This window comes from Oryctolagus cuniculus, chromosome 9 (assembly GCF_051225735.1).
Source record: "Oryctolagus cuniculus isolate XC-2025 breed Fujian yellow rabbit chromosome 9, ASM5122573v1, whole genome shotgun sequence".
Taxonomy (NCBI): Eukaryota; Metazoa; Chordata; class Mammalia; order Lagomorpha; family Leporidae; genus Oryctolagus; species Oryctolagus cuniculus.
The window spans coordinates 85,690,930-85,718,323 of NC_142875.1; the positions used below are offsets into that span (position 1 = coordinate 85,690,930).

Here is a 27,394-nt window from a genome sequence, read left to right on the forward strand (position 1 = left end):
CCACGGGGTCCAATGGCAGAGGAGCTGGGGTGTCCCCGGCAAGCCGCTGTGCTAAGCCCGCGACTGGCGAGTTGGCTCCCAGCGCGGGCGGGGCCGCGGACCGAGTGACAGACGCAGCGCCCGACTCGCCAGCAGCAGACCCAGCAGGGGAGAGCCGAGGGCTGCGCGGGGAGCGGCGCAGGTGTCACCCTGCACGCGGAAGTGCTCTGGCCTCGGTCTGCGTTATAAATCAGGGCTCGAGTCTCCCGGCCCCAGTGCTCCGGAACGTGTCCTCCGGAGCCCCGCGCAGCTGCGTAGCCCCTGCCGGCTCCCCGCGTACCCCCAGCCCCGGCACGTCCCCGGCCGCCCCAGACCGGCCGGGCGCTGCCCGCGCGGGGCCTCGGAGCAGCCAGCCCGCCGACGGGGTTGGACTGCGCCTCGCCGGGCAGGAGGACCGCGGTCGTGGGGTGAGTTGAAAAAATGAAGCACAGGCCCCTTGCTGATCGCTGCTTTTATAAGCCCCCGTCCACCCCTAGTGGGTTAACACGCAGCAAAATAAGCACAGTTACGCAACCGCGCGTCCCGGAGGGAAGTTGTTTACTTTAGGGACAGCAGCTGGCAGCGTGCGTGGGGAGCGGGTGCGGAGGGCGGCGGGTCTCCTCTGCGAAAGGCCGCTCGTGGCAGCCGCGGGCCCCGCAGCAGAAGTTCCCGTCCTGCGAGGCGCCTCCTGCGCATCTGCGCTCTCGCTGGCAGGTCTTTGAGGACCCAGCTTCGGGGTAAGATCGCACGCCGCCGATAACCTGTCTCCTCCTCTGCTTACAGGCCCCCGCCGCCTCACGCAGGCAACATGAAGGTTTTATTTGTGGAACCTGCCATCTTCCTGAATGCATTTGCCATGACCTTAACCTCGCCGCTGACAACGCAGTATGTGTACAGGAGAATATGGGAGGAAACGGGCAACTACTCCTTTGCATCTGATAGCAATGTTTCTGAGTGTGAAAAAAACAAAAGCAGCCCGATTTTTGAATTCCAGGAGGTAAGAAATTAAAATACCCCTAAAATGGCATAAAAAGGGAAAGTGGGCTGGGGCTTTAAGTCATCATACTTTGGCCTCTCCAGGGTGACCCGAACTCATCAGACTCAGTTCTCATCCTGGGCTTTCCTGACAACCTTTCATCTGCCTTTTTTTTTTTTTTTTTTTAAGATTTATTGTAGTTATTTGAAAGTCAAAGTTACAAAAAGAGAAACAGACACACACACACACACACACACACAGAGACAGAGAGAGAGAGACAGAGAGAGAGAGGTCTTCCATTTGCTGATTCGCTCCCCAGATGGCCACAATGCCAGGGCTGCACCAGGCCAAAGCCAGGAGCCAGGAGCTTCATCAAAGTCTTCCACGTAAGTGACAGGGACCCAGACACTAGGTCCATCTTCCACTGCTTTCCCCAGGCTATTAGCATAGAGCTAATTGGAAATGGAGCAGCCAGGACACAAATTGACACTCATAAGGGATGCCAACATTGCAGGCAGCAGCTTTACTTGCTATGCCAAAATGTCAGCCCCTACCTGTTGCTTAAAAAATCAATCAATCAATCAAAAGATTCATTTATTTATTTGGAAGGCAGTTACAGAGAGGCAGAAGCAGAGAGAGTGGGAGGTTTTCCATCCACCAGTTCACTCCCCAAATGGCCTCAACGCTGATCCAGGAGCCAGGAGCCTGGAGGGTTGCCCCACACTGCAGGCAGCGCTTTATCTGCTGCGCCACAGCGCCGGCCCCCTCTGCTTCTTCTTAAAACCTCCTTTTCGTGTGACTCTAGTTCTTCTAAAAAAAAAATAAATAAAAACAAAAACAAAGCCTCCCTGCCTTTCTTAGCTTTTATTTATTTGTTTGTTTATTTATTTATTTATTTATTTCAATAAGCAGAGACAGACACAGAGCTCCCATCTGCTGGTTCCTCCACAAATGCGGGTGGTACTTGGGGCTGGTAGCCAAGAACTCAATCCAGGTCTCCATGTGAGTGACAGGAACCCAATAACTTGAGGCCTTACACTGCCTCCCAGGGTCTGCATTAGCAGGAAGCTGGAGTGAGAAGCACAGTCAAGACTCAAACCCAGCCACACTCATAGGGATGCTACGGGTGTCCTGGCTGGCGTCTTACCTGCCCGGCTGAACACCCTCCTCACAGCTCTTTTCTGTCATCTTGGAAAATGTCAGTCTCACTTCCTGCAGGGCTGTCTCCCTCCTTTATGCAAAAAGCAAAGACTGGCCATTGAACCAACGAAGAGTGGGTGGGGTGGGTGGGATGTAGGGTTTCTGCTTCTCCTTTGCCCACTTCCTCCAGCCACCTTCTGCAACTGCTTGTCCCAGCTTTCTTTCTTCTTCTTTTTCTTTTCAAAGACTTATTTATTTGAGAAGCAGAGTTAGAGAGAGAGGGTGAAACAGAGAGGGGTCTTCCATGCACTGGTTCACTCCCCAAATGGACATGACTAGAACTGGGCTGAGCCAGGAGCTTCCTCTGGGTCTCCCAAGTGGGTGCAGGGGCCCAAGTACTTGGGCCATCTTCTACAGCTTTCCCAGGCCACCAGCAGGGAGCTGGATCACAAGTGGAGCAGCTAGGACTTGAACCTGTGCCCATATGGGATGCCAGTGCCACAGGCGGTGGCTTAACATGCTACAATGCAGTCCAGGCCCGGCCCTGGCCCAGCTTTCGAGGACTGCAAAAGGTGGCCCATCACTGAGAACCATGGATGGGTGTCATGGCGTGGGGGTGGCAGCGGCTGTATTGGGATGGCACTTTGCCTCTTGGGTCACAGAATATGTTTCACCAGATATTCTGGGGCCTTTCCCTTCCCCCCAGACCCCTCTCCTTACAACAGGGGATGCCTCCCCACTTCTCTGCTCCATTCAGTGGTTTTGGATGGAAGGCTACCGAGACCCAGATGCAACAGAGAACACATCCAGATTTGGAAATGTTTTTTCCTCAATGCCTCAAAAACAAACCACTTATAAACCTGGAACATCTTCCCCTTGGGGATATTTCTGTGCGGCCCAGATGCGGTGCTGCCTTCCCGGTGCAAAATGAGAAGTGTTTGCAGGAGTTGAGTCACCTCCCACTGGCTCTCCGTGGAGGCAGGGACGTGGCGCAGGGGGCCCAGAGGGAAGGCTCTTGGGCTTTCTGAGATGCACCCCAGTTGTCAGGTGGTGTCGCCTCCCCCACCCCGGGTGGGGGGTGCATTACTCATTTCCTCGTTTCCGTGGGAGAGGTTTTCTTAGGAATGACTGGGCGGTTCTGGCCCATGGAAAGGTCCTACCAAGATGAGGGCCAAGGTCGCCCAGGTGGTTCCGCCTCCCTTCCTGAGCATTGGCTGGCTGTCATCTGTCATTCCCAGCAGCTGTGATGGACACGACTGCTTCTGCCTTGGATTCCCTGCTTTTCATCACCAGACCCCTGGGAGCAGCCGCCTTGTTCCTTCGGGAGGGACCATGGAGAAGAAAACTTGAAGGTCTGGAAAGGCAATGGGTCTTGGCCTCCTGGCTTCTGGCCTGGCCCAGCTCCTGAGAACCTCTCACTGCTCGGAGCAGTGGCCTCATTTAGATTTTGCCCACGGATTCAAATTGCATATTTTTTTTTTTTTTACTAATTGTTTTTAATTGAATCAGTTATTCCAGAGAACATGCTACTCTAGATCCTTTCCCTGAAAGCCACCCTCACTCCCACCGCCCCACCCAGAGCTGGGCCAGGGCCGCAAACCGAGCATTCTCTCCTCCAGGAGGCGCCACTTCAGCACTTCCTTCTGGTCCCTTGGAGAACATCCTCTTCCCGCTAAGCCCAAGAGCAAACAGTTCCTGTTCCCTGAGCCTCCATCTGCAGCACCCAGCGCTGCTGCGGGGACCCTGGCCACTCATCCTAAGGAAGTTAGGGAGGTGTGGCCTCTTCTTCAAACCCTAAAAATAAGAGAGGCCATAGCACAGAGTCCCTAATATGATAAATGAATCAATTTTCTTTTCCAGCTCAAACTCAGTTTCTTGCAACTCCTCTCAAAACATCAATTGTGGGGCCAGTATTGTGGCACAGCTGGTTAAGCAGCTGCTTGCAGCTCCTGCATCCCATATTGGAAGGCCAGGTTGAGTCCCGGCTGTTCCACTTCCAACGCAGCTCCCTGCTAATGCATCTGGGAAAGCAGCAGAAGATGGCCCAAGTGTTTGGGCCCCTGCCACCCACCTAGGAGATCTGGGTATCATTGTGGGCTCCTGGCTTCAGCCTGGCCCAGCTGCGGCTGTTGTGGCCATTTGGGAGGTGAACCAGCATTTCAAATAAATGAATAAATCTTTTTTTAAAAATCAGTTGTAGGCAAGAAGGTAGGGCGTATGATAATAATACATTAGATGTCTTATTCTTATATGACACACATATGTATACGCACTGGAATGAAAGGTATTACGAGTTTCAGGGCATAGATAGAAAATAAAGTGAGCTTTGTCATTTATATTTGATATATTGGGAGTCTATTGGTGAAAGTTTTGTCTTTTCAACCCATTTTGGGTTACCATATATCTACATCAGCATACTCATAGAAACAGCTTGGTATTAATCTAACCTATTGTTCAGCTCTTCTGGGTTTCTGAGCCCTGTGACTATGAGCCACACTTTTCTCGGGCAATGAGGTTAATCTCTAAAGGACCTCTTAACAGCATGATGACGCTGTGGGAAGGGATATTTGGTTAAGGAGTAAGAAATTTTGGGCATGGTTGTTGACTACTGTAGAGGAAGGAATTTGTAAACTCCTTCTCACTCCTTCCTCTTGTTAAATGATTAGTTTTGAATGACAAGGGTACTTCAGAAAGGTCAGGGAAAAGTGGAATTAAAAGGTAAGAGGATTTGATGATTTTGGTGCCAAAATTTTTTGAAATCCGCACACACAATGGGTCTCCAAAAAGTTCATGAAAAAATGTGTATTATGAAAAAAAAAACTAGGCATGGATTTGAAAATCTTTGTGTACCAAAACATACATCTTTAATTTTGTTTTTCCATGAACTTTTTGAAGTGCCCCTATAACTCAGTTGGTGATGGGTATCTATCCTCCCCAAGCATTTTTTCAAAGTAGAGACCCTGCCGTTACAGAAAAGCAGCTTGGGAGAAACTGAACATTTTAATAACAAACTCAATCTCTCAAAACCAGCAGATTCTTACTTAGGAAAAATGACACGAAATATCTTCTACTCAGTTGGAGTCACCACATACATTGTCGCCTATGAAATTGTGACTTCTTTAAAATTGCCATTGCTTCCTTCCCTACATTCCTGTCTCAGTACCTTGGCGTGATATTCAGTCTCAAACAGGAATCAGCACTCTGTGGACTGTGATTTGTCCATTTGCCCTTAGAGAATTTACGATGGTAATGTCCCACAGCTCCAAAGATACAGACAGACACACGTGCACAATTTGTTTCCTGTGTCTGGACTTTGACTTTGGGATGGAAACTGTCGCTCCCCCTCTTCATGGGGGAACGACACAAGACCCTGCGCTGTTCTTTCGTCTGCTCGGCCCTCCCCGGGTTTGCTGCGGTTCTTCCCGGGTTGGCTACCGTCCCTTCCACCTCCGTGGAAGGGCGGTTCCCCCTGCCACCTTCCCCACTTCCGCGGGGGAGCGGCACACCGCCGGCCGGCTCTTTCGGGGGCTGCACAGGTGTTCCTTCAGATAGATGTTCCCCTTAGATGTTCCTGGTGCATGCCGTCTCTCTCCTCCTTTATAGTCCTCTTCCACCAATCCCAACTCTGCTACCCACACACCGAGTACGCTGCTCTCCTCCAATCAGGAGCAGGTCCCACAGTTTATTGGTTGAACTGGAGGCAGCTGTGTAGAAGCTGTTTTCCCACCATATTGTGGGAAAGCAGATGCATAGAATAAGTCTTAATTCCAGTAACTTAGTCTAGTCCGAGTTGCTCCCAGTTGCTCCCCACAGAAACAGGGCTTGAATTTGTCTTTGTTAAAATATGCGTTTGAAAACAGGTTCCACATGAGAAGGCAGTCTGTGTACAAGACTGGGTTAAGAGTGATGACAGATACAAAGAGGAAGGCAGGAGTTGCGTGGCAGGAGTTGTGTGGCAGGGGCAGAAATGGGAGGAACCCAAAGGAGGAAAATCTTGCTGAGAAGCTGATTCAAAGGTAACTTTGCTTTAGTCGTTCCCTAAATATTTACTTGATGGCTGCTCTATCTGGTAGAGACCCAAAGATGAGCTGGAGAAGTCTACCCTAGCAAAGGTGAAAGAATTAAACTTGAACACTGAGTAGGAGCCACAGCCTTGTGCTGAGCACTTATATTTATTTAAATTTAATGTCCACAACAGCCTGTGAAGTAGGGACGGCTACTCTTGTTGGAGGAAGAAGCTACTGAGCTCTGTCATTTGGTCAGGGTCATGCACAGCTACCGAGTTGTACTGCACTACTTGATTACTCATTCATTCTGTCAGTCTCTACTGAGTGCCGACCTTTGCCTCAGCACTGTTCCCAGAGCAGGTGGCCCTGTGGTACAGAAGTCAAAGTTCCTGCCTCCCATAGGCTAGGTTACAGCAGATAAAGTGGCAGGGCTGGCATGTGGCCTAGCAGGTAAATCTACCACCTTCAGCGCCAACATCCTGTAGGGGCACCGGTTTGAGACCCAGCTGCTCCACTTCTGATCTAGCTCCCTATTAATGCACCTGGGAAAGCAGTAGAAAATGGTCCAAGTGCTTGAGCCCCTGCACCCATGTGGGAGACCCATAAGAAGCTCCTGGCTCTGGCCTGGCACAGCCGCAGCCATTGTGGCCATGTGGGGAGTGAATCAGCAAATGAAAGCTCTGTCTCTCTTTCTCCCACCCCCTCCTTTCTCTGTAACTCTGCCTTTCAAGTAAATTAAAAAAAAAAAAAACTAAGAAAAAAAAGGAAGTGGACATATTTTCTATTTGTGTAGTTCATCCTTTGCTTGGAGTGTATTCTAGATACTCATGAATAAATCTTTTGTTAAAATGAGTTTGATATTTCCCATCATAAAAACAGCATGTATTATTTATAATAAACTCAGAATATACAGAGAAGCAGAGACAAAAATTGTTTTCATTTTTTATTTTTATTTTTTATTTGTTTGTTTGAGAGGTAGAGTTACATACAGAGAGAAGGAAGAGACAGAGAGAGAGGTCTTCCATCCACTGGTTTACTCCCCAGATGGCCACAACAGTTGGAGCTGTGCTGATCCGAAGCCAGGAGCCAAGAGCTTCTTCCAGGTCTCCCAAGTGGATGCAAGGGCCCAAGGACTTGGGCCATCTTCCACTGCTTTCCCAGGCCATAGCAGAGAGCTGTATCAGAAGAGAAGCAGCCAGGACATGAACCTGCACCCATATGGGTGTCCGGTGCCGCAGACAGAGGCTTAGCCCACTATACCACAGCACCAGCCCCCAGAAATTGTTTTTGAGTCAGACAAAATTCTTTCCATTGGTGTAGGCATTTGGTCCAATGGCTAAGACTCCTACATATATCAGAGTACCTGGACTTGATGCTTGGCTTCAGGTCCTGACTCCAGCTTCCTACTAATGTGGACTCGGAGGCAGTGGTGATGGCTCAAATAGTTGGGTTTCTTCCATCCATGTGAGAGACCTGCATTGAGTTCCTCCTGGCTCTTGGCTTCAGTCCAGCCCCAGCTGTTGTGGGCACATGGGTAAGGAGCCAGTGGATATGAGATCTTTTCTTTCTCTCTACCCCTCTACCCTGCCTGACTCTGCTTCTCAAATTATTTACTTATTTATTTGAGAGGTAGAGTTACAGACAGAGAGAAGGAGAGACATAGAGAAAGGTCTTCCATCCTCTGGTTCACTCACCAAATGGCTGCAGCTGCTGGAGTTGAGCCGATTAGAAGCCAGGAGCCAGAAGCTTCTTCTTGGTCTCCCACGTGGGTTTAGGGGCTCAAGCATTTGGGTCATCTTCTACTGCTTTCCCAGGCACATTAGCAGGGAGCTGGATTGGAAGTGGAGCAGCCAGGACAGGAACCAGTGCCCATATGGGATGCCAGCACCACAGTCAGAGGCTTAGCCCACTAAGCTGCAGCGACAGCCCCGATGCATTTTTTTAAATATTTATTTTTATTTGAGAGGTAGAGTTACAGAGAGGCAGAGAGAGGAGAGGTCTTTCCATGTGCTGGTTCACTCTCGAAATGGGTGCAACAGCCAAAGCTGGGCTGATCTAAAGCCAAGAGCCTGGAACTTATTCTGGGTCTCCCATGTGGGTGCAGGGGACTAAGGACTTGGGCCATCTTCTACTGCTTTCCCAGGCCATACAGAGAGCTGGATCAGAAGTGGAGCAGCTGGGACACACTACGCCACAGCACCAGCCCATTGATGAATTTTTGAAGAAAAATAGTTATTTTCATTTTATTTGAAAGGCAAAGAAACAGAGAAACATACATAAGGAGAGAGATCTTCCCTCTGATGGTTCACTTCCCCAGTGTCTGCAACAGCCAGGGCTGGGTCAGGTTAAACCAGGAGCCCGGACCTCAATCTGGGTTCTCCATGTGGGTGTCAGGGAACTGAGTATAATTGAGTCATCATGTGCTTGCTCTCAGGGTGTATCTTAGCAGGAAGCTGGATTGGAAGTGGAGTAGCCAAGACTTGAACCAAGCACCCCAATGTGGGATGTAGACAGCCTACCTGGTGACTTCACTGCTGCACCAAACACAATGCACGTTGCCACTGATGCATGTATTTCAAAATACCAAGATGGTGCCCATGGGCTTCTCCCGATAGCTGGAGGGCCCATGGCACAAATGCTTGCTCAACTCTCGCTCAGCACCCATTCACCTACACAGACTACCACACCCATCCAGATACCTGTCTCTGAAAGGGACCTTACCTAGCCCACTGGGCTCATTATTTTCCTGAGGGCTTCTCTTTTTTTAGAAAGTACCTCTAGAGAGGAGGGGATACATTGGGACATCCGGGTGAGAAGGTCAATGAATCTACACAGAATCCACTCTAGTCCAACATGGGTCACACTGCAGGAGCAGCTCCCAGCAGATCCCTCCTGAGCTTCCACTGGTTTAGGTAGAAATCTCCCAAGGTGACAGATGCACCTGTAGAAAGGTGGATAGACAGGTATTGGTCTCCTACCTTAAAACCCCAGCAGAAGGAAAAAGGCCCAGAGGCTGCACTTGGCGGTGCCCATGTTCTATCAGTCTAGTTCCAATGCTTCATTAACTGGGTTGGACATGTTTTATTCTTTTTAAGAACAGCTTCACGAGGATATTATCTACATACCACACAATTCACCTGTCGAGAATGTGCAGTTCAATAACTGTTAGCAAATCAGAGTTGTGTAGCCATTGCCATAGTCAATTGTAGGCAGTTGCCATCACCCCCAAAAGGACCTCCACACTTACTAGCTGTCAGGCCCCGATCCTGTGTCCCCACCTCCAAGTCCTGGGTGGCGAGTTTTATACTCTCTGGCTCTCTACATTTGTCTATCCTGGACATTTCCTAGAAATCCAGCCAAGCAATATGCGGACTCTAGCGACCAGCTTGTCTCATTTGGCATAACATTTTCTAAGTTTGTCCATGTTGTGGCATGAAGCCGTACTTCGTGTCTTTCTGTTGATAAATGACATCCATTATGTGGACACGCCAGTTTTTCCCCTCTTCATCTGTTGATGGGTGTTTTGGTCTTTGCCTTTGGGTTTGACTATTGAGAGCCAAGTTGTTATTGACATTTGCATGCAATCTTTGGTGGACCTATGCTTTCATTTCTCCTGGGTCTATACCCAGGAGTAGAGCTGCTAGATCATATACAGTAGCTGTACATATTTGATGATGTGAGGAACAAAGTGCTTCCCAGAGCGCCTGCACCATTGCATATCTCCCCCAGCACTCTATGAGAGGGCTGGGGTTTCCCACATGCTCACCCACGCTTGTTATTATCTGTCTTTCTCATGGCAGCCATCCAATGGTAAAGTGGTGTCTCATTGTGATTTTTTTTTATTTTTAAATATTTTATTTATTTATTTGAGAAGTAGAGTTACAGACAGAGAGAGGGAGAGAGACAGAAAGATCTTCCACCTGCTGATTCACTCCCAAAATGGCCACAATGGCCGGAACTGGGCTGATCTGAAGCCAGGAGCCAGGAGCTTCTTCCAGGTCTCCCACATGAGTGCAGGGGCCCAAGGGCTTGGGCCATCTTCCACTGCTTCCTCAGGCCATAGCAGAGAGGTGGATCAGAAGAGGAGCAGAGCCGGCGCCGCGGCTCACTAGGCTAATCCTCCGCCTAGCGGCGCCGGCACACCGGGTTCTAGTCCCAGTCGGGGCGCCGAATTCTGTCCCGGTTGCCCCTCTTCCAGGCCAGCCCTCTGCTGTGGCCAAGGAGTGCAGTGGAGGATGGCCCAAGTGCTTGGGCCCTGCACCCCATGGGAGACCAGGAAAAGCACCTGGCTCCTGGCTCCTGCCATTGGATCAGCGTGGTGCGCCGGCCGCAGCGGCCATTGGAGGGTGAACCAACGGCAAAGGAAGACCTTTCTCTCTGTCTCTCTCTCTCACTGTCCACTCTGCCTGTCAAAAAAAAAAAAAAAAAAAAAAAGAAGAGGAGCAGCTGGGACACGAACCGGTGCCCATATGGGATGCCTGCACCACAGGTGGAGGCTTATCCTACTGTGCCATAGTGCTGGCACCTCCTCAAATAACTTTTTTAAAAAAATTTAAATTCTTTCTGTGAAATAACTGGCATTACAGTTCTCCCATCCTTCACTCTGTGTCTGTGCAGTTGTCATCGTTTCAGTCCTCGGGAGTTGAGGTTATCTTGCTCCTTGATGCGTGGCCTGCTACCATCATTAGTCAACACAAGGCTTCTCTTTGGGTTTGATCTTATTTTAAATTTTCTTTTCTGTAATTTAAAAAAAGGAATACGTATCACAGATTTGTTTGTGGAGAGCCAGGTAGAAAGGGCGGCCCGGCTGCTCCTGTTCTGTGTTAGCACAGATAGGAAGGCGTCTCACGGAAATGTCGCTTAACGGTGACTGTGAGCTCTCGGTGCCCACTCTTCCGAGAAGACAGACAAATTGGACTTCAGTTCACGCCAGAGGCTTTGGGATCTACAAGTCCTCTGCAGAACACACATAACAGTACATTTTTCTTTCTATGGGCTAATGTCCCCACAAATGGACTTCAGTATCGCAACTGAGTGTGAACGATGATGTCATCTTTGCATCTCAGATGAAGATTGAAGCTGGTCCCGCCCGCCCCTACACCAGAGACTCTCTGCCCTTGGCAACGTCAAGAAAAGTAGGCACCAGGGCCGGCACTATGGCGCAGTGGGTTAAAGTCCCAGCCTGCAGTGCCGGCATGCTATGTGGGCGCCGGTTTGGATCCGGGCTGCTCCAGTTCCCATCCCTGCTAATGCGCCCAGGAAAGCAGCGGAAGCTGGCCCAAGTGCTTGGGCCCCTGCACCCACGTGGGAGACCCAGAAGAAGCCCTCGGCTCCTGTCTTCAGCCTGGTCCATCCCAGTCATTGTGGCCATCTGGGGAGTGAACCAGCAGATGGAAAACCTCTCTCTGTCTCTACCTCTCTTTGTAATTCTGCCATTCAAATAAATAAATCTTAAAAAAGAAAAGCATGCACCAGGATACTGCAATGCACATTGTATAAACCTCTGTGCATATATTGTCTTCTTATTCCTCTGCAGGAAGTTCAGAAAAAAGCGTCTCTTTTCAGCCTGCAGATGGAAATGAGCGGGTTGATTCCTGGCCTGGTGTCCACGTTCATACTGTTGTCCAACAGTGACCTCCACGGACGAAAGCTCCCGATGATTCTGTCTTCCGCCGGGGCCCTGGCCACCAGCGTCTGGCTCTGCCTGCTTTCCTATTTTGCCTTCCCCTTCCAGCTTCTGATTGCATCGACCTTCCTTGGTGCACTTTGTGGCAATTACACCACCTTCTGGGGAGCTTGCCTTGCCTACATAGTTGATCAGTGTAAAGACCACAAGCAGAAAATTATCCGGATAGCTGTGATCGACTTCATACTTGGACTTGTGACTGGACTCACGGGGCTCGCCTCTGGCTACTTTATCAGAGAGCTCGGTTTCGTGTGGTCCTTCGTAATCATTGCCGTGACGCTGGCTGTCAACCTGATCTACATTTTATTTTTTCTCGGCGATCCAATGAAAGAGCCTTCGCCGGAGAGTGTAGCTATGTCGTGGTGTGAAGGCTTTAAAAACCTATTTTACCGAACGTATGCGCTTTTTAAAAATGCTTCCAGGAAGCGGCGGATCACGCTCTACTTGTTAATTTGTACCGTAATCACATACTTCTTCCTGGTGGTTGGCATGTCCCCGATTTTTATCCTTTATGAGTTGAATTCACCGCTCTGCTGGAACGAGGTTTTTATCGGTTACGGGTCTGCTTTGGGGAGTGCCTCTTTTTTAAGCAGCTTCCTGGGAATATGGCTTTTCTCTTACTGCATGGAAGATATCCACATCGCCTTCATCGGCATCCTCACCACCATGTCGGGAATGGCTCTGACTGCGTTTGCCAGGACAACTCTGATGATGTTTCTGGGTGAGTTGCAAATGTGGCCTTAGAGCGGTGTATTTCACTTTATGGAAGGTGAACGCGGTCTGTTGGAGAAACGCTTTAATAGAAAGTTCTTTATTTGCCCCATTCTAGTTTAATTGAATATTAAAAAAAAAAAAAAAAAGCCTGCTTTGCCAGAAGCCACCAAGCTGAAAATCAAATTTGCTTTAAAAAAATTAACTTACTAAGGGCTGCATTCTGGCTTAGCAGATTAAGCTGCTGTTTATGATGCTGGTAGCCCATACAAGTACCAGTTTGAGGTCTGGCTGCTCTGCCTCCAATCCAGTGCCTTGCTAATGTGCCATGGAGAGCAGTGGAAGGTGGCCCAAAAACTTGGGTCCCTGCCACCCACATGGAAAACCCAGATGGAGTTCCTGGCTCCCGGTTTCAGCCTGGTCCAGCCCCAGCCACTGTGGCCATTTAGGGAGTGAAACAGCGGATGGAAGATCTGTCTCCCTGTCACTCTGCCTAACAAATAAATGAAATAAATCTTTTTTAAAAAAAATAATTTATTGAATAACAGCAACTTTCCAAATTCTCATATTTGCCAAAAAATTGTTTGAAGAACATTCTTTTTTGGAATTTCTTCTTCAATATAGTTTTCTGTGACATGAGCATTTCTTAAAATGCTGTTAAGAAAGCTATTTTCCATTTAAAAATATTTAGAATAATCATAGAGAGGATGCTCCCAAATATTTATAAGAAAAGCGCCCGCTCATTGAATTCAAGGGGAAAGTTCTTGCACACAAGATTTTGCAAACTGATCTTTGAGCCAGTCGGTCACTGTGTGAAGTGATGGTTGCCAAGTTGCTGTTGGGCACCTTGGACTGCTTCTGTAGTTACCCCCCACCTCCTATCTGTTCTTGTAGGGCTTGAGTGAGATCCTACAATGGCAAAGACACTAGAACTGTACAGGGGGAACTCCAGAAAGCTCCAGGCCGCTCTGTCTAAAGTGGAGTGAAAAACGGGCACTTTCTCCATCTAAAGCACCAGGCGAATTATTTAACTACACTGCATTCTCATTTCGCATCTCTAAAATGGTCACAGTGGTAATTACTTCAGGGGGTAATAATGACTACAATGGGTTTTCCAACAATTCATGAAAAGTATATGAGAAAACTATTATGGGCTTCAAACAATTTTGCATCAAAATAAACTTTTTTTTATCTTTTTATTTTAGTTCTTACAAATGTTTCATTTTATTTGAAAAGCAGAGAGTCCAAGAGAGAGGGGGAGAGAGAGAGAGAGGGAGAGAGGAGATCTTCCACCTGCTGGTTTACTCCCCAAATGTCCTCAGCAGCCAAGGCTAGGCCAGGGTGAAACCAAGGGCCTGAAACTCAAGCCGAGTCTCCCACCTGGGTGGCAGGGACCCAAGTACTTGCGCCGTCACCTGCTGCCTCCCTGGTGCACCTTAGCAGGAAGCTGGATCAGAAGTGGAGGAGCTGGAACTGAAACCAGGTGCTCTGATATGGGAGGCAGGCATCCCAAGTGGTGGGTCCAATGCTCGACCAAACACCTGCCCCTAAACTAATCTTTTAATTCCATTTTTCCGCAAGCTTTTTGAAGTGTCCTTGCTTGTATTGGGTTAGATACCCTTGCTTGCTATTAGCACGATGCCTACTAGTCAGTAAATTCCAGTTTTATATTCTGTCTCCCTACCAGCTGCCAAGGTCTGGTAAGTTAACATGTGAAAATATTTTAAAAGCTTTAAAACAGACTGAAAATGTAATTTACTTCTTTTTTTTTTAAAAGATTTATTTTATTTATTTGAAAGGCAGAGTTACAGAGACAGATAGAGCCAGAGAGCGAGAGATTTACTCCCCAAATGACCGCAATGGCCAGAGTTAAGCTGATCCGAAGCCAGGAGCCAGGAGCTTCTTCTGGGTCTCCCACATGGGTGCAGGGGCCCAAGGACTTGGACCATCTTCCACTGCTTTCCCAGGCCATAGCAGAGAGCTGGGTGGGAAGTGGAGCAGCCGGGACTCGAACCAGAGCCTATATGGGATGTTGGCGCTGCAGGCTGGGGCTTTAACACACTGCGCCACAGCACCAGCCCCAATAATCTACTTCTGTTTTATGATATAACTCAAAATGCTACTGACTTTTTTTTTTCTTTTTTTTGACAGGCAGAGTGGACAGTGAGAGAGAGAGACAGAGAGAAAGGTCTTCCTTTGCCATTGGTTCACTCTCCAATGGCTGCCGCGGCCGGCGCGCTGCGGCCGGCGCGCTGCGGCCGGCGCACCGCGCTGATCCGATGGCAGGAGCCAGGTAATTCTCCTGGTCTCCCGTGGAGTGCAGGGCCCAAGCACTTGGGCCATCCTCCACTGCACTCCCTGGCCACAGCAGAGAGCTGGCCTGGAAGAGGGTTAGCCAGGACAGAATCCGGTGCCCTGACTGGGACTAGAACCCGGTGTGCTGGCGCTGCAGAGGATTAGCCTAGTGAGCCGCGGCGCCGGCCTGGAATAAGAATTCTAAAGTACCCTTAGGCTGACACATATGCAGAGTCCCTGTTAAATTCATCAGAGAGAATCCTACAATTGGTTAATTCCATCTTTCGGGGCAGTGCACTAGGAAGCTGGCAGAAAATGAACATGGAGACAGAAGGTTTCGCCTTTGGAGCTGGCTGTGGGTTTGGTGACCCACAGTGACTCCTGCCGTTTTCCTCCCAGTCAGGGTGCCGTTTCTCTTCACCATCGTGCCGCTGTCTGTGCTGCGGGCCATGCTGTCCAAAGTGGTTCATTCTACCGAACAAGGTAAGTGTCGCGGGTTCACGGGGTGCAGGCAGCCTACAATCTGCACTGGTCCAAATCCACCGGCTGCTGGATCCGTGGAATTCCCAACCAAGAGACAGCTCTGGACCCAGTGGGGGGGTCGGCGAATCCACTTCCCCAGCCCTTTCTCCCAAGGGGCCTGCCATGAGCGCTCACCTCCTCCAGGGGGAGCCAAGCAGTGACTTTCTCTACAGGAGGGTAGGGCCTGACCTGGTGACTGCAGAGGAGGGGGCACTGCATACCCCTATGTGTGTACATGCGTCTCTCTGAGCCTGTGGCCTGGGATGACTGTAGCCTGGGACTGAGACCCAGGCACCAGCTCTTTCAGTGTTATCGTGTTTCAGCATGGAACTGTTTAAAAAAAAAAGCCTGGGAATTCTGTTTCTGTCTGGCCTTCAAAGTTACATTTCTCACAGTGGGGAGACAGAACATATTTAAATGACAGCTTATTAGCCAGGGTCCTAACTTCTTTTTTTAAAAAAATATTTATTTATTTGAAAGTCAGAGTTACACAGAGAGAGAAGGAGAGGCAGAGAGAGAGAGAGAGAGAGAGAGGTCTTCCATCCACTAGTTCACACCTGAGAAGGCCACAACGGCTGGAGCTGTGCTGATCCAAAGCCAGGAGCCAGGAGCCAGGAGCCAGGAGCCAGGAGCTTCTTCCTGGTCTTCCCATGTGGGTGCATGGGCCCAAGGACTTGGGCCATCTTCCACTGCTTTCCCAAGCCAGCATACAGCTGGATTGGAAATGGAGCAGCCAGGACTCAACCAGCGCCCATATGGGATGCTGGCACTGTCAGCAGCGGCTTTACCTGCTACACCACAGTGCCAGCCCCCAGGGTCATAACTTCTAAATACAGTCCATCTCTCAGGAACCACTGAGGATGGTCTCAGGATCCTTGCAGATACCAGAATGCATGCACACACAAGTCCCTTCTATCGATTGGAGTAGTATTTGCATAGAACCCACGCACATCCTCCTGTACACTGTAAACCATTTCCAGTTTACGGATCTTACCTAACACAGTGTACTCCTATGTCTATAGCTGTTATGTAATATTGCTGAGGGAATGAGGACCAAAAAAAAAAAAAAGCCTGCACATGTTAAGTAGGATGCAACCATTGCAGGCCTAATTACAGTTTTGGTCCAAGATGAGTTGAATCCATAGATGAGGAACCTGCGAACACCAAGGACTGACTGGACATGGAATGCAGTATGTTGACCTCTGATCCTGTCCCTTCTCTGGGTGCTGCACATACTGCAGCTGCACCCAAGTCCAAGTCCAGGGAGGAAACAGGATCTCACTCAACTGCTTCAAATGCAAAGACACGGCTGCCTGGCACTGTGGTGATGCAGGTAGTGAGAAGGCAGCCAGGGAGATGCCCAATGTGTGGCAGGAACAGAGAAGACACACCATAACCTTTTCTCCCACATCATCCCTTGATCAAGTGCACAGGAAGTTGGGCCAGCAAGGATGCCCAAGTCTTAAAACCTGTGGGTTCATCCTCCCAACTACAGATGATCCAACAGAACCACCAGTGCAGAAGGAGACAAGCGTGAAATTTCTAGCTAAAGCCTAGCCATTAGTAGGATACTGGGCTGTGGTCACCCCCCGTCCCTCTCACATCATGAACTAGCCCTAGACTCTGGAACTTTCTTCTGTTTCCCATCCCAGCCGGGTATAAGTGGCCTTATTTGATTATTTACTGATAATCCATAATTATGCCATTGTATTTATGCCAGTTTAGACAACACTGCAGAAGACTGCCTGCTTCAAGAAATTAAAAATGCATTTCTTGATTTTTTTTTGCCCACTCATAAGGTAGCTGATTAATCACACAGCTATTCATAGGTTGTGTGATGATGGTTACCTTGAAAATCACTTAGGAATATAAAAATTTATAACTACACTAAGTAAAACTCGGCCTGCTGCCTCAGATTGTGCAATAGTTTCTTAAATCTGACATTAGGCCGGCACCACAGCTCACTAGGCTAATCCTCCACCCGCGGCACCTGCACCCCGGGGTTCTAGTCCCGGTTGGGGCGCCAGATTCTGTCCTGGTTGCTCCTCTTCCAGTCCAGCTCTCTGCTGTGGCCCGGGAGTGCAGTGGAGGATGGCCCAAGTGCTTGGGCCCTGCACCCCATGGGAGACCAGGAGGAAGCACCCGGCTCCTGGCTTCGGATCGGCACAGCGCACCAGCTGTAGCAGCCGTTTGGGGGATGAACCAATGGAAGGAAGACCTTTCTCTCTGTCTCTCTCCCTCACTAACTCTGCCTGTAAAAAAAAAAAAATCTGACATTAAAAAGCACAACCACAACAACAAAACAGATAAATTAGACTTTATCCAAACATGCTGTCTGGAGTTTGTCCTTTGAAAAATGTTTGTGCTTCAACGGACATCATCAAGTGAGAAAACAACCCCAGAAGGGGAGAAAATATTTGCCAATCCTAAATCTGATTGGGAGCTTGTATCCATCATATATCACACTTTAGAACTCAACAACGTTAAAATACACAAAAGATTTATTTTTCTTAACATTTATTGGAAAGGCAGAGCTAGAGAGAGAGAGAGAGAGAGAAATGTCTTCTGTTTGCTGATTCACTCCCTAGATGGCTACAATGGCCGGAGCTATGCCAATCCAAAGCCAGGAGCCTGGAGCTTCCTCTGGGTCTCCCATTTGGGTGCAGGGGAGAGGCCCAAGGATCTGGGCCATTTTCTACCACTTTCCCAGGCCAGAGGAGAGAGCTGGATTGAAAGGGGAGCATCCAGGACTCAAACCAGTGCCCATATGGGATGCTGTAGGCGGCAGCTTTACCTGCTATGCCACAGTGCTGGCCCCTAGGCAAAAGATTTGAATAGGTTTGTCTCCAAAGATGATGACCAATAAGCACATGAGAAAAAGGTGAAAATCACCTGTCATCCGAGAAGTGCAAATGAAAACTGCATTGAGACCCATTAGGACAGCCAATGGAAGATCGCGCCTAACAAATGCTAGCGCCGAGGTGGAGAGCCTGGGATGGACAGGAAATGCTGCGGCCACTTTTTGAAAACAGTTTGGCAGTTCTTCAGTCAGAATCACCTGCTGACTAAGCAGCTCCACCTTGACACATGGGCCCAGGAGAAATGGAAGCAACATGTCCACACACGACCTCGCAAAGGTTCATAAAAGCATTCCCAAGAGTCTGAAAGAGGCAAATTCATATACCCATGAACCGATGAGTGGATAAACAATGGTGGTGTGTCTCTCCAGTGGGCTCCCAGTGCTCCATAAAAAGAAAACAGGATACGATGCACACCGCCATGTGTGGAAGCTGTGAGGTCCTCATGCTAAATTAAAGATGCAAAATGCCCAAAGACCACACCTAAGTACGGGTCTATTTGTACGAAATGTCCAGAATCAGCAGATCCGTGGGTACAGACTTAAATTCAGGTCCGCTAACTGTCGGGGGAGATGGGGAGTGACCGACGATGTGTGCAGAGTTTGCCTTTGATGCAAACATTCTAGTTAGATGGTGCTGATGGCTACTGAACTCCGTGAACATACTGAGATCCTTGGAACTGTTCACTTCCAAATGCTGAGTGTTAGGGTTTGTGTATTCCATCTCCACAAAGCTACCAGGGAACAAAGCCTCCCTGTTAAGACTTGGAGCTAAACTGGAATTGTCGGATTATAGGCAGATAGGATATTTTTGTTTATACCTACTTTAAAAGATTTATTTATTCATTTGAAAAACTCTGTGTGTGTGTGTGAGAGAGAGAGAGAGAGAGAGAGAGAGAGAGAGAGAGAGAGGGAAGGAGAGACAGGGGAGAGAGAGATTTTCCATCCACTGGTTCACTCCTCAAATGGCTGCAACAGCAGGGACTGATCCAAGCTGAAACCAGGAGCCCGAAGCAACATACGAGTCTCCCAAATGGAAGGCAGGGGCCCAAATACATGTACCATCTTCTGCTGCTTTCCCAGTACATTAGCAGGGAGCCAGGTTCAAACCGGTGCTCTGATATGGGATGTGGCGTTGCGGCCGGCAGCTCATTCTGTTGCACCACAATGCCAGTCCCCTGTAATGGCTTCTGAAGAGTCATCCCAGTGTTAAACACAGTAACACTGAAAAGTGTTTAGTATACATTTTGGCATTTCTGAATGATGTGACTTTGTGAACTGTGACTCCATCATTCTAGGAGAGCATAAATACTTCGTTTCTAACTGCAAACCAAGAAATCCTTTGACTGCTGTGGAAATTTCATAGCTAAATGTCTTCCTATCCTTTATTATCCTTAAAGACTGGCCATTTCTCGTGAAAGTATTCTGTACTTTAACATAATCAGAAGGGGACGGGAAATACTGCAGAGGTTTTCAGACGTCTGTCATTGATCCTACTTAAGAAAGGTGAGAAATAGAATCTTGATAATGATTTTGAAGTCATCTCTATGCTCTTACACTGTGAAACTCACAGCTAAAGCCGTCTTGGTCTACTTGCTTTACCCTGACATAACCTGTGTGCTCCTTTATTGTGAATTGGAACAGAGGAAACCAGACTTGCTTCTTTAGTTCTACTGGGTTTTTTAAAAGTTTGGGAAATATACTTAATTGCACTTGTCGTTACTGTTTCTCTCCGGCAACTGTTAAACAAGCTGAGCTGCTCCGAGGAGTTCAGCAAGGGAGAGTTCCTTCATGCCAGTCGGACTGTGTCAGGCAGATGGCACGGTCTGCCCCACTTCCCACCAAGAGTGCGTTACCAGAACGTCACAGAACAAGACTGGCACTGTCTGTCCCCCATACTACTGTTGGCTGTGGCAGGGACTCCAGGCAGAACCGACAATTGGTAGAAGAATGTCCAGTGTGAACTTGGACAGAATGTGCAGGCATCTGGCACTTCTCTAACAGCGCTGCACACTGGCCCTCCGGCAAAGCTGGTGCACAGCAGGTGTGGCCACGGCAAAGGGCCTGCTCTTCTCACCTCGCCAGGCTCCCCAGAGCAGAGGCAGCGGCGAGCAGGTGAAATGGAAGCAGGTGTTAAAGAGCCACTTCACCTCAAACTGGGGCATAAGGCTTCACTAGAGCACAGGGCGGTTCACTTGGTGCCTCAAACTCGAGGAACATTGTGGAGCCTGGAGTTGTGGATCACTTTGGAGGGTGGGGTGAAGTTCAAGGTGCAGAGTATATGGGAAGGATCTCATCAGTCTTTGCCTGCACCTGTCAATCTTGCCAGCGCTGAAAGGCTGATGAAAAGGATGTGTTTGCTTTGCAGGTGGCCTTGGGTGGGTAGCGCTGCTCGCTGGGAGCCACCGTGTCCACAGGTGTGGCAGATAAGCCTGGGGATGGAACAGCAATGGGCAGGTGCAGCTTTGCCTGATGCTGTGGCCAGGAGCAGAGACCTGGGTCAGCTGCGGTTGCCCTCTGGACATTGCAATTCAGCTTTTCTCATTTTCAGCAGCTCCCACCTCGAGTCCAAGGAGAAAGAACTCTTTGCTGTGGTTTCTCCATTGGCAAAAATGGCTTCCCATGATCCTCAGGGATTTTGAAGGAATAACTCATTCACCAGGCAGTGTCACCATGTCTGCTGTTTTTCAATGAATCCCAATTGGCTCCACTGGCTTTTGCTTGTTGTTTTGTAACCCAGCCCTTTCTTTGTCTTCCTCCACACCCCTCCCCCAACAGGCACCCTGTTCGCTTGCATTGCCTTCTTAGAAACCCTGGCTGGTGTTGCCTCAGGGTCTACTTTTAACGGAATTTATTCAGCCACAGTGGATTGGTTCCCGGGCTTCACTTTTCTGCTGTCTGCCGGTCTGTTACTAATCCCACTGATCAGCCTGAGGTGAGTGGGAACTTTCGGTCACTTTCTCGGCGGGCAGCTACATTCAGTGAACTCCCTGACTGCAGCGGTCACCTCGGGCAGAGCTGCTGGGATTCTGCCCCAGGATGTGCTCCCCTCGATAACTTTCAGAAACGGAAGTCTGCAACTTTGGAGACTGAGAGAGACCAGAGCTAGGAGAGAGAGTGGGTTAGAGAGCCTGAGAGGTTCCCCCTTTCTCTTGAAATATAAATCATCAGATAAGCATCTAAAATGCACAGACACTTCAGAAAGTTCATAGGAAGTGTCATTCAAAAGTGAGCATGCTGAAAAAATTGCATGGATTTCTACCAAAATAAGCTTATCCTTTCACTCCATTTTCTTCAAACTTTATTATTTTTTAAAGATGTGTTTATCTATTTAAAAAAGAGAGAGAAGCAGAGACACAGAAGAAAGAGATCTTCCATTCGCTGGATCATTTCCCAAATGGCCCCAACAGCCTGGCCTGGGGCAGGCTGACACCGGGAGCCAAGAACTCCATCCTGGTCTCCCACGTGGGTGCACGGGCCCAAGTACTTGGGCTGTCATCTAGTGCTTTCCTAGCACGTTAGCAGGGAGCTGGATCGGCAGCAGAGCAGCTGGCACTTGAATTCTAACATGGGATGCCCGCCTGCTGGGCAGTCCTCAAACTGTGAAAAGAAGTTATTTTTATTTCTTCTAGAGAAAAGCTGGGGGTGGAAAGACCGCCAGGGAGAAAGCACTCCCTTCCACTGGTTCAGTCCCCAAATGCCCTCTACAAAGCCAGGAGCAGGGAACTCCATCCAGGTCTCCCACTTGGGCAGCAGCGACTTGAGCCATCACTGCTGCCTCCTGGGTCTGCATTAGAGCGAGCTAGAATCAGGAGCCAGGGCCAGGAATCGAATCCAGGTACTCCACAGTGGGACACAGGCATCCTGACAGCTTAACCGCTAGGCCAAACACCTGCCCTGTTTTGTCCTGGAATTTCTGAAATACCTTCAGATAACATTTAAATTTCGTTTTCTCAGATTATAATGCGATTTACTTTAACATGGATTAATAATCATGTTGTGAATATTAAGAGGTCTTCTACTATCAGCTTGTTTAATGATTTATAAGTACCAAGCCCCAAATTCCATTTGTGTATAGTACATATGATAGAGATCAGAGGCATAAACACGGATGAAATATTTCTTCCTTCCTTTGCCTTCCAATGAACCTAGTGTAAGCCAGCTGGGTGAGTGGTCGCAACAGTGCCCAAGCACATGCATTTGACAGTCTGTGGGGCCAAGGCCTTGAAGCAAGAGCTCGCTGAAGCACCTGCACTGAGCTTGGCCCATTTCACATGGCTGACAGCACAGCACCGCGACAGCACCCAGGAGAAGGCAGGTCACAAGGCACCAGGCCTTCTCTGCTCCTCATAAGCACTGTAGGGTGAGGCTGAGAGCACGGGAGAACAGTCCCTACCAGCTCAGGCCTGCAAAGCATTCTGCTGCTGGTTTCCAGGACACCCACACCTCCTATCAGAGCGCCTGGGTGCAAGTTCCAGCCCTACTCCCCACTCCCACTGCCCCCTAATGCCCACCCTGGAAGGAAGCAGGTGATGGCTCAAGTAGTTGCATCTTTGTCACTTGAGCCTGGCCCAACCCTGGCTACATTTAGGGAATGACCCGGCTGATGGCAGTTCTTTGTGTAACTGTGTCTTTGCCTTTCAAATTAATCTAATTTTACGAACAATAATCTTTTTAAAGTTTTTATTTGTTTATTTGAGGGTAGTTATAGATAAAGAGAGGGAGAGACAGAGAGAAAGGTCTTCCATCTGCTGGTTCACTCCCCAGATGGCCACAAAGGTCGGGGCTGGGCCGATCCAAAGCCAGAAGCCAAGAGCTTCTTTGGGGTCTCCCTTGCAGGTGCAGGGGCCCAAGTCCTTCTGCTTTCCCAGGCCATACAGAGAGCTGGATCGGAAGAGGAGCAGCCAGGACTTGAACCTATGTGGATGCCAGCACCACAGGCAGAAGCTTAGCTCACTATGCCACAGCGCCAGCCCCAATAATTTTCTTAAACTGAAAGCATTGTTCCCAGACCGTGAACTCCTTAAAGGGCCAGCCCATGTCTTATTCCTAACAGGAGCTGAATATCTAAGAGGGTACTTTCTAAAAGCTCATGAAAAATGGAACTAAGACACAGCTTTTAATATTCCATTTCCATGAACTTTTTGAAGCTTTCATATATTGTCTCAAGTGAATTCTGAGAGAGAGAGAGAGAGAGAGAGAGAGATTGATTTTATTTATTTGAAAGGCAGAGTGACAGAGAGAGAGAGAGAGATGGAGAGACAGAGAGAAAGAGGTCTTCCAACCACTGGTTCACTCTCCAAATGGCCGCAATGGCTGAGGCTGGTCCAGGCCCAGCTCAGGAGCCAGGAACTCCCTCCAGGTCTTCCATGCGGTGAGAGGGGTCCAAGTACCTGGGGCATCATCTGCTGCTTTCCCAGTGCATTAGCAGGGAGCTGGATCAGAAGCAAAGCACCCCAATGTGGGAATGTCATGTTGCAAGCAACAGCTTAGCCTGCTATGCCACCACACAGGCCCTTCGACAGAATTCTGATACCTAGATCTGTATTAGAGTACAGCAGTATTCGCAGCTGCTCTGATTTTGATGAAAAGTTATTTTTACTAAGTATGTTTAAAAAAAAGTCATTCATCTAATTGGCAAAATTGCAAATACATGCTGTGTCAGTGAGCACATGATGTAGTTTACTGAGCTCTATCATAAAGCAACTCATGAACATGTGTTGAAACTTTAAAAAAAGGTTCAGTGGAGGCTGGCATTGCGGTGCACTGGGGTGGTGCACTGGGTTAAGCCACCCCCTGCAATGCTAGAATCCCCCATTAGAGCACGAGTTCAGGTCCCGGCTGCTCCGTTTCAGATCCAGCTCCCTGCTAATGCACCTGGGAGAGCAGCAGCAGATGGCTTAAGTGGTTGGGTCCCTGCCACCCATGTGGGTGGGAGACAGGATGGAGCTCCAGGCTCCTGGCTTCCACCTGGCTCTGCCCTGGACATTTTGGCCATTTGAGCCATTTGATTCAACCAGCAAATCAAAGATCTCTGTCTCTCCCATTCTATCTGCCTTTCAAATAATAAAACAAATCTAAAAAAAAAAAAAAAAAAGAAAAGGTTCATGATTGATCATGAACTAACATAAGGAAATCTTTGGTAATGTTGTCAAAAACTGATACTTAACATTGCTCATTATAATGAAGTAGATGTGGATGGGCTTTTGAGATTATTTTAATCTTATCCTGCTCAATAGTTTTAAGATCAAAATTGCATGCAGTTTTAATTTTTTCCAAGTACCCTTGTTTCTGAGCTGAAGGTGCAGCTACCAAACAGCTTCTTAGCTACTGAACAAGATCTTCAGGAACAGCTTTAGCTCCCACTATTCTTTGTGGTCTGCAAAGAGTAGCCGGGGGACAGCTGGGATGTCAGGGGTCCCAAAGAGAAAATAAGCTCAGGTAGGTTTGTTATTATTCTCCCACTGCGCTGCATCCTGGGTCAGCTACGCTCTGCCTGAGGAGTCAGGATGTTCCTTCTCTACACAACTGGTAGAATTTATCAAAGCCACATGACCGGATCAGAGAAGGGAGTGTGGATTCCTTGTTTATGAACTCTCCCTCCTGATCTCACAATGTCTCGTGTGCTTTTGCAGCGCCGTCAAGTGCATCAACTGGACCGAGGGAAGCTACAGGCTCCTCTTACAGGAGGAGCCGAGGGAAGAGCCGTCAGGCTGAGGACACCCACGCGTGGTCGCCCACGCCGGGCAGTGCAAATTCAGAACAGAACTCATTCCACAATCAGTGCTCCCGCATAATCAGTGTTCCACCAGCTCCTGGCTTTAACTGCTTATGGCACCAGGCACTTGAAGCACTTTGTCTTCTCAAGCAGTACATTTCCAACACAGAGAAGAACAAATCTCAAAATACTGCTCACTTGTGGACTTACAAAAGAAACTCAAAGTCAAGAGTATCCAGACAGATGAAGACACCAGATGTGATCCAAAGCCATCATCCGCCGGACTTCCTCCGGGCTCGCTGCAATCGAGAACTCTTTACCTCCATTCCTTCATCTGCAAAATGGGTTTCTGATCTATCTCAGGGATTCTGAAGACATAAGAAAAATCACAGCAACTCACTGATAAATGGTGATGCAAATTTTCAAATATTTCTAATATAATTTTGCCTATACTTGGATAGTGCTTGATTTTGTAGAGCCCATCAAGGGGCTGTTGATAACCAGCTTTGACTAAGAACAAAATCCTAAAAAGGAAAGCATTCCTCCACTTGAGGGCAGCAACAGTGATTACCCATTCTGTCCTCTGAAAAGAACATGCTTCTTCATTTTCCCTCGTGGGTTTCATCCGCGACCAGCATGATCATATTTTTATATGCAACACAGAGGTGACTGGGAAAAAAGACTATAAATGAAATTTTCCTGTAGAAATTTGAAAAACCACCAACTGTGGTGTAAAGTAGCTTCTACTGTAGCGCCAGCACTTGTTCCTCACGTCAGTGGGATATACACATTCCGCAAACCCTGGCTGGGAGTTCTACCCTGAGCCTTTCTCTCCCAGCTACCACGTGCACAGTCCCCATGGCCCAGAGAACTGCGTTTCTAAAACACACACCTTGCAGGGTTGACACCCATGGGAGTAGGATCCAGCAAGCATGCTGGTCCCGCCCCGACTGGACCCCTTCCAGTCTTGTCTCCTGGCACCCAATGCTCATCCCCAGACCCCTGAGGTCTTGGGAAACATCACTCGGTCCTCTTCCACTAGCCCTTCATCCTACATCACAGTGAGACTTCCCAGTGCCAGCCACACCCTGGCCTCTGTGTTCCCCTGACTCCCCAGGGCCTACGGGGCCCCAGCCTCCCCATACACCTGGGACTTCCAGCCCAGCATTTCCCACTGCCTTGGAATTATTTCCCCTACTGGACAATCATCTCCTGAGGACAGGGACAATGTTTGATTTATTTTTTGTGGCCTCAGTACATGTTCTCGAAACTCAATTAAATGACTACAAAATTGTGGGTTTTTTACTTGTAGAAATTATTTAAAGCTATATATTTCATGCCTTATGAGTCTGAAATATATAGCTGATACCTTTCAACAGTAAGCCACCCTGTAAGTTACAAAATATGCTACCTATGTATTTTTATTTGAAAGAGTTACAGAAAGAAGTAGAACCAGAGAAAGAAGTCTTCCATTCCACTGGTTCACTCCCCAAATGGGTGCAACAGCCAGAGCTGAGCTGAGCTGGAGCCAGGAGCCAGGAGATACTTAAAGGTCTCCCACGTGGGTGCAGGGGCCCAAGGATTTGGGCCATCTTCCACTGCTTTCCCAGGCCATAGCAGAGAGCTGAAATCAGAAGAGGAGCATCTGGGACTCCAAATGGCACCCATAGGATGCCAATGCAGCAGGCAGAGGCTTAACCAGCTACGCCACAGCGCTGGCCCCTACATATACTTTTTTTTTTTGACAGGCAGAGTGGATAGCGAGAGAGAGAGACAGAGAGAAAGGTCTTCCTTTTGCCGTTGGTTCACCCTCCAATGGCCGCTGCGGCTGGCGCGCTGCGGCTGGCGCATCACGCTGATCCGAAGGCAGGAGCCAGGTGCTTCTCCTGGTCTTCCATCGGGTGCAGGGCCCAAGCACTTGGGCCATCCTCCACTGCACTCCCTGGCCACAGCAGAGAGCTGGCCTGGAAGAGGGGCCACCGGGACAGAATCCGGCGCCCCGACTGGGACTAGAACCCGGTGTTCCGGTGCCGCAAGGTGGAGGATTAGCCTAGTGAGCCATGGCGCCGGCCATCTCCTATTTTCTTAAATTTATTTACTTGAGAGGCAGTTACAGAGACAGGAGAGAGCACTGCTGGTTCACTCCCCAGGTGGCCACAACAGCCAGGGCTGGGCCAAGCTGAAGCCAGGAGCCCTGAACTCCACCTAGGTCTCCCGTGTGAGTGCCAAGGGGCCCGAGCACTTGGGCCATCTCCCACTGCTTTCCCAAGCACATTAGCAGGGAGATGGCTTGGGAGGGCATCCCATCTGGGACATGAACCAACACACACATGAGTACCACATGTGGTGAGTTAACCAGCTACGCCACAACACTGGTCCTATTTCTTTTGTTTTTATGTATTAAATATTCAAAAGGCAAAGATGGGAGCTAGCATTGTGATGTAGTGGGTTAAGCTGCTGCCTG

General features: G+C 48.8%; 1 protein-coding gene across 2 annotated transcripts; it reads left to right on the plus strand.

Moving 5' to 3' along the window:
* The first annotated feature begins 106 nt into the window (after window positions 1-106).
* On the plus strand, window positions 107-26,224 carry SLC46A3 (solute carrier family 46 member 3). 2 transcript variants are annotated; one of them, XR_016213359.1, is made up of 7 exons: window positions 314-446; window positions 802-1,015; window positions 11,678-12,548; window positions 15,233-15,316; window positions 19,613-19,718; window positions 20,991-21,147; window positions 24,848-26,224. XR_016213359.1 is itself a non-coding variant. In XM_002721432.6 (6 exons), the coding sequence occupies exons 2-6, from the start codon at window positions 827-829 to the stop codon at window positions 24,927-24,929; spliced, it is 1,383 nt and encodes a 460-aa protein (XP_002721478.3). In that variant the 5' UTR covers window positions 107-446; window positions 802-826; the 3' UTR covers window positions 24,930-26,224. The 2 variants fall into 2 exon arrangements, 1 of the variants encoding a protein (XP_002721478.3); XM_002721432.6 differs by lacking the exon at window positions 19,613-19,718 and having other exon boundaries at window positions 107-446.
* Window positions 26,225-27,394: the final 1,170 nt, after the last annotated feature.